Raw genomic sequence first — 13,216 nt, 5'->3', positions numbered from 1 at the left:
CCCGCCCCACGCTGTGCCCACAGCCCCCTCCTCTCCCCCCTGCTCCACCCCACTGCCCGTGAATGTCTGTAACCCCCCATGTCTGCCCATGTAGATTCAGAGAGTCCCGAGGAGATGGCAGCGGTGAAGGGAACACCCGAGGGGGGTGATGGAGATGGCAGCAGTGCCGGCAGCTCTCCGGCTGGGGAGGGCCAGGTGAGTGCAGCCCCTGGCATGTTCCTGTCACGGCTTCCTGCCTCTGCTGGCAATGGCACAAAGTCCACGGCCTGTGTTTGTTCAGCTCAGCCCAGCGTTGCGCAGCCTGCTTTCCCAGGGGAAACAGGATGAGAGTGCAAGGGATCGTCCCCATAACCCCAATAGTGGGACAGCACAGCCCCGGTCCTGGCTGGGGGGCTGAGGGGTGACTGCACCCCCTGTCCCGCAGCTCTACAGGCAGATCTCACTGCGTTGGGGTGGGGGTGGCTCTCTCACACTCCCTTCCTCCCCTTTCTTCCTTTCCCAGCGGGTTTTGCTCTGTGGGTTCAATGTGTCCCGGCCTGACAGCCCCGTGTCTGGCACTTGTATTTTCCGGCTGTGGGTGGGTTTTCTCAGGAAGGAGTGTTTGTCCTTTCCAAGTTCGCTCCTCCCTCCCCTCCCGGCCTTTTCTTTTGGCTTGTTTTTTCTTCTCTAGTTTTTTTTTTTTTTCCTTTTCTTTCCGTCCTGCCCACGGCGCCGCCTCCTTCTCCTTTAACTCCTCCTTCTCCTTTAACTCCTCCTTCTCCTTTAACTCCTCCTTCTCCTTTAACTCCTCCTTCTCCTTTAACTCCTCCTCTCCCCTCTCAGGAGTCGCAGCCGTCCCCGCTGGCTTTGCTGGCTGCCACCTGCAGCAGGATCGAGTCCCCCAACGAGAACTCCAACAGCTCCCAGGGCCAGCAGGGCAGCAGCGGTGAGTTGGACCTGACGGCCGCCGCGGCCCAGATCGCGCAGTCGGCCAATGGCTGGCAGATCATTTCCACCGGCTCCACCACGCCGACGTCCTCCAAGGAGCAGGGCAGCAATGGCAGCAATGGAGATCCCTCCAAAAGCCGGCCCGTCAGCACGGGGCCGTATGTGGTCACGGCTGCCTCCAACCTGCAGAACCAGCAGGTGCTCACGGGGCTGCCGGGCGTCATCCCCAACATCCAGTACCAGGTCATTCCCCAGTTCCAGACCATCGATGGGCAGCAGCTCCAGTTTGCCACCACCCCCACCCAAGTCAACGTGCAGCAAGATGCCTCCGGGCAGCTCCAGATCATCCCCGGCACCAACCAGCAGATCATCACGAGCAGAGCAGGGACGGGCAACCTCATCGCCATGCCCAACCTGCTGCAGCAGGCCGTCCCCATCCAGGGGGTGGGCTTGGCCAACAACACCCTCTCAGGGCAAACCCAGTACGTGGCCAACGTCCCCGTGGCTCTCAATGGCAACATCACTTTGCTGCCCGTTAACAGCGTGGCCGCCAGCCTGGCCCCCACCTCTCAGACCGTCACCCTGAGCGGCTCCGGCTCCCCAGACAGCAGCTCCCAACCCACCACCTCAGGTGCTGCCATCAGCTCATCCAACGTCGCCACGTCCCACGCCAGTTCCGGCTCTTTTTTTACTAATGCCAACAGCTTTTCCACCACCACCACCACCAGTAACGTGGGCATCATGAATTTCTCCAGCAGTTCCCCCACCGTGGGGACAAACGTCCAAGTGCAGACACCCCAAAGGGCCCCCAGCGCGGACTCCCTGCAGAGCCAGGTCTCTGGGGTGGCTCTGCAGCCGGGGCAACAGAAGGAGGGGGAGCAGAGCCAGCAGCAGCAGCAGCAGATCCTGATCCAGCCTCAGTTGGTCCAAGGGGGGCAGACGATCCAAGCCCTGCAGACGGCCCCGCTGTCCGGGCAGACCTTCACCACTCAAGCCATCTCACAGGACGCCTTGCAGAACCTCCAGCTCCAGGCCGTGCCCAACTCCGGGCCCATCATCATCCGAACGCCCACGGTGGGTCCGAACGGGCAGGTGAGCTGGCAGACCATCCAGCTCCAGAACCTGCAGGTGCAGAACCCCCAGGCGCAGACAATCACCTTGGCCCCCATGCAGGGAGTGTCGCTGGGCCAGACAGGCAGCACCAGCACCACGCTCACCCCCATCGCCTCCCTGCCCAGCGGCACCGTCACGGTCAACGCCGCCCAGCTCTCCTCCATGCCAGGCCTCCAGACTATTAACCTCAGTGCCTTGGGAGCGTCTGGGATCCAAGTGCACCAGCTGCCGGGGCTGCCGCTGGCCATCGCCAATGCTACGGGTAAGTGGGGTGGGCCTGGTCCCCTCCATGAGCCGGGGGGAGGAAATCAAAGGTGAACACGCTGTGCATGGGCCTGGCACCATGATGGTGCTGTGCATGGGCCTGGCACCGTGATGGTGGCACTGGATCTGGGGTAAGGGATGTGGGATCCAGCTGGCAAACAGCCTGGAGCTGCTGCCAGCCTTAGGGAGGAGCACTGAAGGCTGTGCTGGTGGCCAAGTGACACCCAAAGCAGCTTTGGGGGGTGTTGGTGCTGGATGAGCAGATACAAGTGGAGTCTGGGGGGGGAGGGGGCCACAGTGCTGCTCTGGGGGGGTCTGAGCAGCACCCTGCGGTGGGCAGGGGGCTCATGGTGGGCAATAAGAGCCCTGTCTGTGTGTAGGATGCAGAGTAACGCAGCTAAAGGTCTTTAGCAATCCTCCCCCCCTCCACAAACAACCAGCCCCAAAGCCCTGGGGAGCTGCAGCAGCAGCGGAAGCTCCGGGTGTGTTTGTGCTGCGGGGACGCCTTGTTCCCATCGCTGCTCCCGGCTCTGCCCCACAACTGCCACGTGGAGGAGGGGAATCGCTGCCTCGTTCCTTTCTTTGCCTTGTTGGTAACGTGCAGCTCACATTGAGAGCCCAGCAGCAGCGCAGGTTGCTCAACCCGACTCGTTTCCTTCTCGCGAGGCCGTGGCCGTCCGCCCGCGGTTGTTTTGCAGCAGTATTTGGGCTGTTGCTACAGCAGCTCGGCCCACAGGGCAATGCAGGAATCCTCCTCCTCCTCCTCCTCCTCCTGCACCTCGTCACCCCGCAGCTCAATGAGGGGCTGCATTGGGGTCGTGCTGCGTGCGGGCAGCGCTTGAACACCAGCAACACATGGGGGACTCCCGGTTCCTTTACGTTTATGGCTCTGCCCTCCAAGCAGGACCGCCCCCGAGCCCACCCCCAGCTCCCCGCACCTCCCCTCCCTCCTTCCCTTTGCTTTCCCCACTCATGCAGCACCGTTGGCAGCCACTTTACACGCCGTGACGCATTTTGCTGCTCTGCTTTGATGTTGTCGAGTTGGATCAACGGGTTTCAAAGGGGACCCGAGGCCGCAGGGCTCAGTGCTGAGCAGCACCCACTGCCTGCATTGGGTCCTGGAAGGTTTGTGCCCCTCTGCTGCTCCCACGTGGCTGTGGGTCCGTCTGACCCCCGCCAGCAGCACAGAGCAGAGGGCAGGGATCCTTTGGGGGGTTATTTGGCTCTTGAGGGGGTTTTAAAATCCAAGCACAACTTCTTGCGTTGCACGGCTGCAGCTCAGCCCGTGTTTGTATTAATTAGTATTAATTAACAGGCCAATGGGGTCCTGCTCATCAATGGGCTGAGAGCTGAGCTCTGTGGCTGGGATGGGGTGCCATGCAGGCAAACAGGGCCTGGACCAGCCCAACCCCTCCCCAGATCCCACATAATGCCTCAGTGCCCCCAACCCACAGAGCTTTTGGTGAAGAAATGAGGTTTTTGGTGCTGCTGCTGTTTCAGCCTGTGCTCGGTGCAGTTGCTGATTGTCCCTGCAATGATGAGGTGGGCATTCTGTGTCTCTCTGGTGTGATGGCTGCACCCAGCAGAGCTTTGGAGAGGTTTGTGATGCTGTGGTTTCACTTCCCCCTTCTGAGCAATCTGCTGGGGGCAGCAATGGGGCTTCAGTGCCCCACAGCCACTAACACCCATCCCTGCCCCTCTGCAGCCCTGCTGGGTCTGTGGGCTGTGCTGGGCAGTGCTGGAGCCCCCAGCTCTATAGCAGACAGCTGAGGGCTCAGGGTGGCATTTTCCAACCCTGGACACACATGGAAGGTGGCACTGGGGGCTCTTTTTGGGGCCAGTCACGCTGCCTGCATGGCGTGCTGCTCGTGCTGGGGATGCCAGAAAGGCCCCATTAGTAGGCAAGGATCCAAGGCTTATGGGGAGCCTCATCCCCACAGCACCAGGGGACATGGAGGGACACAGACACAGGGCCTGGCCCCACTGTGGTGTGCACTCCCCAGCCCCATCCCCTCTGCCTGAATCCACTCTGGACCCGTTTATCGCATCCTTGCAGCATTTTGGCCATCCCCAGGTTGAAGGTTTGTGGTCACATCAAGGCATGGACTGGATCCCCATGGATCCTCAGTGCAGTGCAGCCCTTTGTGCCCCGTGTGCTGTGCACATCCCCAGCTCCGTGCCCTGACTTGGCATCTGCTGTGGGCACAAAGCCCCGATTGTCTCCACGTTGTGTCTTTAAGGGCAGCTTTGTAGCGTGGCCTTGATGATGCATCCACATGGCATCACCCGCAGAGGGGAGGGACGGCTTGGGATGGATCTGAGCCCAGCAGGCCCTGACAGGCTCTCCCCTTTGTAATTGTTTGTTTCACTCCGCCCATGACATCACTGCAGAAAATAATTACATTGTGAAATTTCCTGCTCTGAACTCTTAAGGGCCGGACTTGAAATCCTCCCTCGGCTGCTGCTTTAGCTCTGCTGGGTGAAGCACGGAGTGACTGCAGGGCAGCACGTGGAGCCCTCACTGTGAGCACAGCACAAGGACTGTGAGCACAGCACAAGGACTGCAGGCAGCTCAGCCCTTCCTCCTCCTCCTCCTTGAAGCCGCTGGGATGTAGATCCATGCAGCAGTGCTGGTCGGACTGGTTGGGTGTGCAGAGCAGCAGCTGGGACTGTGTTGAAGTTTCCCCTCCCTGCTCTCCGTTCTGCACAGCTCAGTGCTTGGTTCACTGTGTCCCCACTGTCAGCAGTCATTGCAGGGGGGAGCAGTGCAGCACTCAGCTCTGGGGTCTGTGGGTACAGCCCCTGGGTGGAGGTTTCTCTGTGTCCCGTCCTGGCTGTGCTCAGGTTCTCATTGCACATCACTGCAGGCTCTTCTCTCAGCCCAGTGTGGTTCTGTCTGTGCTGCAGCAGCAGAGAATCATGTGTTAGAGTTTTCTATCACTACAGTCCTCAGCCTTGCAGCAATCTCAATGCAGAGCAGAGGGCAGAGGAGATACGTGGGGATGGTTCTCAGCACGCCCAAGGTACCTGGCACAGCCTGGGGGTCGCAGTGTGAGCACAGGAGGTGCCGTCCCTATGCACAGCTGTGGGTTGGCAGGTGCAGAGCTGCCAGCTCTGTGCCCATTGAGTGCTGCTCCAAAGGAAGTGATTAATGGTGACAAACTGAGGCTTCCAGCCATGGCGGGGGATGGCGGAGCTCCCTGTGTGGCTGTTCAAGTCATTAAGGTGCAGAAGTGGCAGTTACTCAATGAGCTGCAGCCTGAATTCAGCTCTGCACCGTCACACACAGCTGAGCAGTGTGTGTCCACACATCCCTGTCTGGAACGCGGAGGAGAATCATTACTAAGATAGGGCTGGGCTCATTGGCATCAATGGCTTCCGCTGAGAGAGGAAATCAGGTGAGGTGAAAGATGGAGGGGCTGCATGATGACCTGCATTACATTACAACCTGCACTGCATTACAACCTGCACTGCATGATGACCTGCATTACATTACAACCTGTACTGCATTACAACCTGCACTGCATGATGACCTGCATTACATTACNTTACAACCTGCACTGCATGATGACCTGCATTACATTACAACCTGTACTGCATTACAACCTGCACTGCATGATGACCTGCATTACATTACAACCTGCACTGCATTACAACCTGCACTGCATTACAACCTGCACTGCATGATGACCTGCACTGCATGATGGCCTGCATTACATTACAGCCTGCACTGCATGACGACCTGCATTACATTACAACCTGCACTGCACGATGACCTGCATTGCATGATGACCTGCACTGCATTATGGCCTGCACTGTATTATGGCCTATACTGCATTACCATCTGCACTGCATGACGACCTGCATTGCATTACGGCCTGCACTGCATGATGGCCTGCATTGCATTACCACCTGCACTGCATTACGGCCTGCATTGCATGATGACCTGCACTGCATTATGGCCTGCACTGCATGATGACCTGCATTGCATGACGGCCTGCACTGCATTACGGCCTGCACTGCATGACGACCTGCACTGCATTACGGCCTGCACTGCATGATGACCTGCATTGCATTACCACCTGCACTGCATGATGACCTGCATTGCATTACGGCCTGCACTGCATTACAGCCTGCACTGCGTTATGGCCTGCACTGCATTACCACCTGCACTGCATTATGGCCTGCACTGCATGACAACCTGCACTGCGTTATGGCCTGCACTGCATTATGGCCTGCACTGCATTATGGCCTGCACTGCATTACGGCCTGCATTGCATGACGACCTGCATTACATTACAACCTGCACTGCACGATGATCTGCATTGCATGATGACCTACCTGCACTGCATTATGCCCTGCACTGTATTATGGCCTACACTGCATTACCACCTGCACTGCATGATGACCTGCACTGCATTACAGCCTGCATTGCATGACAACCTGCACTGCATTATGGCCGGCACTGCATTACAGCCTGCACTGCATGATGACCTGCATTGCATTACCACCTGCATTGCATTACCACCTGCACTGCATTACCACCTGCATTGCATTACCACCTGCATTGCATTACCACCTGCACTGCATTCCTTTGCACAGCATGATCCCCTGTGCTGTGATTTGGGAGAGCAGCAGTGGGACGGAGCTCCCAGGCTGCCAAAAACAGAGAAAGAATGAAGTCAAGAAGCAGGAAATGTGGTGATGCTCAGCGCTGGGTTAGGGTTCAGTGCTGCTCTCTGTGCGTGGCTCACGTTGCACTGTCGGGTTTGGGGCTTTGCTGCCCTGGGTCCCGTTGTCTCCATGCTTTGCTGGAGGCTGGAGCCCTGTGCTGCACAGCGCTGCTTTCTTCCCCCTCTTGCTCTCTGCTCAGCACAGCTGTGGCTGCCAGCGCCGCTGTTTGCACAAGGAGCCGTTTCTTTCCAGCTCCTTCCCAGCAATGAACGTGGCTCCTGTCCCCTCCAGGGGTCACCCGGGGTGGCTCTGAGCTGCCCCGTCTCCCATCCGCAGAGCGTTTCTCACCTCTTTCAGTCTGCTAAATAAAACCACTGGGCTTTTAGCAGCTGGAAGACAAGCAGCACTTTGTCTGCAGTGCGGCCGCCAGCCCGGAGCCCAAAGCTTTGGGCCTTTAAGGGCAGAACAGGCCGGGAGGGTCCCTGTGCCACCCCCACCACACTGCATCCCCCCCTTGTTTCTTCTATCCCTGTGTTTGTTCAGGACTCCATTGACCTGAATGTGGAGCAGGGGACTTGGCAGCAGCATAAAAGCTTTAGTCTTAGGAGCAATCTATATTAGTGCAGATAATAAACATAAATCACCCAGCTGGTTTCTCTCCACCACGTTCCCTTCTGAAGCTGCAATATTCTGGAGGCTTCAGTGCATCCTGAGATGTGAAGAATGAAACGTGCACGTACACGATCTGTCTTCTGCTGTAATTTATTTATACCTTAATTAGATGCAAGCCATAGATTAGCAGAAGGAAGCCTTGGGTTCTCTCCCCTCTGTATGACGTGCCAGCAGACTGCAAAGCTCTGCGTGGGCTTTTGCCTGTTGGAAGGTTGAAGCAGTTCCAAGGTACCGCTGTGGGATCCTCCCTGGTGTATAATGGGGGGGGACCATGTGTGTCTCCCATCCTGTTTGCTGCAGCCCAGACGTGGCAGGGAAATCTCTAATCTGGGAGCTGCAAGCTGTCGGCTTAGAAAGCTTAAAAACAAAAGCACCTCGGTTCCTCCCGTGCTGCTTTTAGCCTGTAAACATATGTCGCAAGAGCTGGGGGGGGGGGCAGCAGGAAGGTGTTTGTGCTGAGTTTACTGAGTGCTGTCAAAGGGCCTGGCCTGTATCTCCAACCTGGTGGCAATTCAGAGGGATGCCCATTGCCCTCCTGTACCCAGCAGTGAGCAGCAGGGTCTGCTTTGCATCCAGCAGTTCTGCTATGGGTACAACCAGGGCAGCGCCTTTAGGGGGAAGACTTTGTAGCTGTGGTTGTGGCATGGAGGAGCCCTGCAGAAGGGTTGGGGGGTCCCATTGTGGAGCCCTTTCAGCCCCTATGAGGCTCATTGGAAGGTGCACAGCTTGGGGCAGCCCATCCTCCAACCCTCAGTGTGGGGTCAGGATGTGGGCACAGCCCTCAGCTGATGGGTGACACCACCATCCCCATCCACTCTGGTGCTGGGGATCCTTCCACTCTGTGACAGCAGCGGTGTGTGGGTGAGTCAGGGCTGGTTTCCTTGATTGCAGCCCTTCTGCTTCCTGCAGTGTCACCATCCCCAGCAGCAGATCTGCTCTTTCTGTTCCCCTTTCTGTGTTAAGCTGCACCCCGCTCCCTGCAGAGCTGCTCATTTTGAGCCTCCTTAAGCATCCTCCTGTGATGAAGAGGGTGAGGCTGCAGCTCTTCCTCCCTCCAGCCGCTGGTGGTGCAGGAGCAGGAAGCCAGGAGGTGAATTGTGTTCGCTGTGTCACATCCATGGAGCTGCCCCAGGCTCTTGTTGATTTCTCATCTTCCTGAGGCACCACTGACACCTGCTGGTAACAGCTGCTGAGCCTCTCCCAGAGCATCTCCATCATTTGCCCTTTGCTTTTGGGGTTCAAAAGCTCCTTCCTGGCTGCAGAAGAGCTCCCAGCACATAGCCAGCAAACACTGCAGGCTGACACAACCTGCAGTGGATCCGTCACTGTGCTGCCACCTCCCAGAGCACAGAAAACCAGATCCTTAAAGCCAATGGTGCTGCTTTGCTGGAGGTTGTTCTGCAGGTAGCGAGGAGCTGAGTTGGGGTGAGTCCTCTGTGTGTCTGTCCTGTGTGATATGGGATGTATCACTGGCACAATGTCCCTTTTAAGCCTGCTGGCCGTGCTCTGTGCACTGCTCCCTATGGAACCATTGGCACCCAGATCCTTTCTGCAGAGCTCCTTTGCGGCAGCTCAGCCCCTGACATTCACTGATGTGTGTGGTTGCTCCTCCCCAGGTGTAGGACCCCACACTGAACCTCACCAGGTTCCTCTCTGTCCCCACCTTCACATCATCTCACAGACCTCAGAAGTTGGGTAGGAAGAGGTGAATTTAGGGCTGGGATCACCACAAGACGAGACCCATGCAGCAGTGACATCCCAGCCCTAAATCTGCCCTCAGCCCTATTGGCATATATTAATTGCTGCTGAAAAGAGATAGCTCAGCCTGCCGGCTCTCCGGCATGAAAACCATCAAGCAGCAGAACTGGAAGGGAAATCAAACACTTGTGAAGTGTAGCTGGGGTTATTGGAGAAGCAATTAGATGACAGCAGAAGCTGTGGAGCAATAAAACGGCAATGAAAACTGATAGGCTTAAAAACTTCCTCGCCCTTCAACCCCCCCCCATTACAAATGGTTTATGTTTGTCTGCCTCTGAGAGCTCAGCACTGCGCTGCCGTTCCTATGGCTCGTAATGGGGAGGTTGTGGGGGGGGGATACGTCCCACCCGCAGTGCCAGATGATTTTTCAGCTTTATATCCACGTCCCTTGCTGTAATGGCAGTAATTAAGCAGGAGCTGCCGCTGATGACGTCTCTGCTAATCGGTGCTGCTGAGGACGGTGCTGTTCCGGGCTGTGTTATTTATTGCTGCCTTTTCTTTGGGGGGGGGGGGTTTGGCACCAGGCATCACGTCTGCTCTGCTGGTTTGCTCCTGGGTTGGGTTGAAAGCAGAGAGATGGGGAAGGGGCGGCTGGGCCACTGAGCCCCCAAATGGAGGGGAGAGGAGGGGGAAAACAGCCCCAAGTGTTGGAGGTGTGAATGTGGGAATGAGGAGGGCAGGGCTCCCCTCTGTGCTGTGTTGATGCTTTTCTTATCACTGACTCTGTTTGGAGCCACCCGGTGCTGCTGGGTTTACATTTTTTGGCTGTTTTCTGCACTAGAAATAGCTGAGATAGTTGGCAGGTGGTGAGAGGGACATTGGAGGTCTGGGTTTGCTGGGAAAGGCAGCTCTGAGCTCTGATCTGGACATGGTTGGTGGGCACGGAGCTTTGCTGGGGGCTGAATGAGAGCCTGGAGATGGGACTCCCAGGGTTGGAAAGCTAAAGGAGGGGGCTGGGATTAATGACTCCATGGGGCTCAATCAGCACTGGGGGGGCATGGGGACGCCTCTCAGTCCCCTTTTCCTCCTCATGGACCCCAATTCCTGCATTGCCTTCCAGGGGAGCATGGTGCCCAGCTGGGGCTGCACGGTGCCAGCGGGGACGGGCTGGGCGACGACAGCACCGCGGTGGAGGAAGGGGAGACCAGCCCAGACCCACAGCCCCAGCAGGGGAGGAAGGTGCGGAGGGAAGCCTGTACCTGTCCCTACTGCAAGGACAGCGAGGGCAGGTAAGGCTGGGCTGTTCCTTTTGTTGGGTGGGAATGGGAATGGGGGAAATACTGGCCAGCAAAGCGTGTTCTTCAGAACTAACTCCCACCCTCGTGCTCTTCCAGGAGCTCTGGGGATCCAGGTAAAAAAAAGCAGCACATCTGCCACATCCCGGGCTGTGGGAAGGTGTATGGCAAGACGTCCCACCTGCGGGCCCACCTGCGGTGGCACACAGGAGAGCGGCCCTTCATCTGCGGGTGGCTGCTCTGCGGGAAGCGCTTCACCCGCTCCGACGAGCTGCAGCGGCACCTGCGGACTCACACAGGTAAGGGGGGGGCATGGGGGGTGTGGGGGGCACGGTGCTGCTGGGGAGCCCAGCCAGGGGGATCAGAGCTTTCCTTTGGGCTTTCTGTTGGGGAGAGGGAAAATGAAAAGAGAAAAAGTAGTTGGGGAAATGTTCTGTCATCTTTAAGGACTTCAAGTCCTTCTATGATTTTTCAGGACCCTCCCACCCCAAGCCATTCTATAATCTTTGAAGTCTCTTCCTATCTAACCATCCTATGGTTCTGTGACCTTTAAGGACCCTTCCAGCCCAACTATCCCGTGGTTCTATGGTCTTTAAGGACCCTTCCAACCCACCCATTCCAAGTTTCTGTGATCTTCAAGACCTAACCCAATAATTCTGTAGTTTTATGATCTCAGGACCCTTCCAACCCAACCATTCCCTGGTTCTATGGTCTTTAAGGACCCTTCCAACCCAACCATTCCATGGTTCTATGGTCTTTAAGGACCCTTCCAACCCAACCATTCCCTGGTTCTACAATCTTCAAGACCTAACCCAACAATTCTGAGGTTTTATGATCTTAGGACCCTCCCAACCCAATCATTCCATGGTTCTGTGACCTTTAAGGACCCTTCCAACCCAACCATCCCATGGTTCTATGATCTTTAAGGACCCTTCCAACTCAACTATCCCATGGTTCTATGATAAGACCTAACCCAACAGTTCCAAGGTTTTATGATGTTAGGACCCTTCCAACCCAACCATTCCGTGGTTTCATGGTCTTTAAGGACCCTTCCAACCCAACTATCCCATGGTTCCATGATCTTCAAGACCTAACCCAACAGTTCTGAGGTTTTATGATCTTAGGACCCTTCCAACCCAACCCACTCCATCATTCCACTCCTTTCCAACCCCAACCAAGCTGTTAACTCTGCATTTCTCTCCTCTCTTCTCTTCCAGGGGAGAAGAAATTCGCCTGCCCGGAGTGCCCCAAGCGCTTCATGCGCAGCGACCACCTCTCCAAGCACATCAAGACCCACCAGAACAAAAAGGGCGGTGCGGCCAACAGCATGGCCATGAACGTCTCCGCCGTCCCCATGGACACGGGGGCTTCATCCGAAGGCAGCGGTGGCCCCACGCCGTCAGCCCTCATCGCCACCAACATGGTGGCCATGGAAGCCATCTGCCCCGACGGCATCGCCCGCCTGGCCAGCAGCGGCATCAACGTCATGCAGGTGGCTGACCTGCAGTCCATCAACATCAGCGGGAACGGCTTCTGAAAGCCCCCCACCCCCCACCCCAAGGGGGGGACGCAGTGAGGCAACAACGGGGCGAGCGGAACCGACCCCCCCCCCCCATAATCCATCATCCCACCCCACAGCGCGGGGCGGCCGCAGTGGGGGGCACCACGGACCCCCCCCCAGCACCTGCAGGCTGCGACGTCACACGAAGGCCAGAGCTTATCTATATCTTTAATTTCGGCTTCACCTTATTATTATTATTATTATTATTATTATTACCCCCCCTTTCCCCATACCGACCCCCCCCCTTTAAGGTCCGCCCGCCCCCTCCGGAGCTGCAGCCTTCGATGCCATCATGGTGAGATAACAGAAACCAGATAGAGATAAAATACCTGCTATCATTGGAATACTTTTTAGATATAAAAAAAAAACAAAAAAATCAAACACAAAAAAAAAACACATACAAAAAAAATGGGGGAAAAAAAGAAGAAAATAAGGAAAAAAAAAAAAGATTCTATATTATTATTATATATATAAAAAGAATCTAAAATGTGTTCGTTGGAGAGAGGAGAGGTTCCTCTTTGATGCCTTATCTCAGTGCCGACCCCGGGGGCGGTTCGGACCTTCGGTCGCATTTGATGCTGTTTGACACAGAGAGGAGAAAGAAACCCAAATACCCCCATCCCACAGCCCAGCTCTGGTGCCACCTGCTTTGGTACCTCTTGGTTCGGTACCACCCTGGTTTGGTACCACCTTTAGCTTGGGTACCCCTTGGTTTGGTACCACCCTGGTTCGGTACCACCTTGGCTTGGGTACCCCTTGGCTTGGTACCACCTTGACTTGGTACCTCTTGGTTCGGTACCACCTTGGCTTGTTACCACCTTGGTTCGGTACCACCCTGGTTCGGTACCACCCTGGTTCGGTACCACCCTGGTTCAGTACCACCCTGGTTCGGTACCACCTTGGTTCAGTACCACCCTGGTTCAGTACCACCTTGGCCTGGTATCCCTTGACTTTTAGGTTCTCTCCTTTCTCGGCCATTATTAGGGTGAGGTTCTGCTTTCCCCTCCCCTCC

The 13,216-nt window shown here is 56.4% G+C and overlaps 1 protein-coding gene and 1 long non-coding RNA gene across 2 annotated transcripts in view; one reads left to right on the top strand and one right to left on the bottom strand.

The window, feature by feature from the left end:
• SP1 (Sp1 transcription factor) overlaps window positions 1–12,598 on the top strand; it is a 14,935-nt gene extending 2,337 nt beyond the window's left edge. Inside the window, exons 2-6 of the mRNA XM_015850390.2 lie at window positions 95–195; window positions 823–2,302; window positions 10,469–10,637; window positions 10,743–10,942; window positions 11,861–12,598. Coding sequence (XP_015705876.1) covers window positions 95–195; window positions 823–2,302; window positions 10,469–10,637; window positions 10,743–10,942; window positions 11,861–12,180 — 2,270 coding nt within the window. The 3' untranslated portion in view covers window positions 12,181–12,598. The remainder of the gene's footprint in view (window positions 1–94; window positions 196–822; window positions 2,303–10,468; window positions 10,638–10,742; window positions 10,943–11,860) is intronic.
• A 383-nt stretch (window positions 12,599–12,981) lies between these two features.
• On the bottom strand, window positions 12,982–13,210 carry LOC116652601. Its single transcript, XR_004305761.1, has 2 exons — window positions 13,135–13,210; window positions 12,982–13,102 (listed from the first exon to the last, which is right to left on the bottom strand). It is a non-coding gene; the product is annotated as an uncharacterized LOC116652601 (long non-coding RNA).
• Between the last annotated feature and the right edge of the window lie 6 nt (window positions 13,211–13,216).

The sequence above is a fragment of the Coturnix japonica genome, unplaced genomic scaffold (genome assembly GCF_001577835.2).
Source record: "Coturnix japonica isolate 7356 unplaced genomic scaffold, Coturnix japonica 2.1 chrUnrandom339, whole genome shotgun sequence".
Lineage (NCBI taxonomy): Eukaryota > Metazoa > Chordata > Aves > Galliformes > Phasianidae > Coturnix > Coturnix japonica.
The sequence above is the reverse complement of the archived record's forward strand: the minus strand, read 5'-3'. Positions and strand labels throughout refer to the sequence as shown.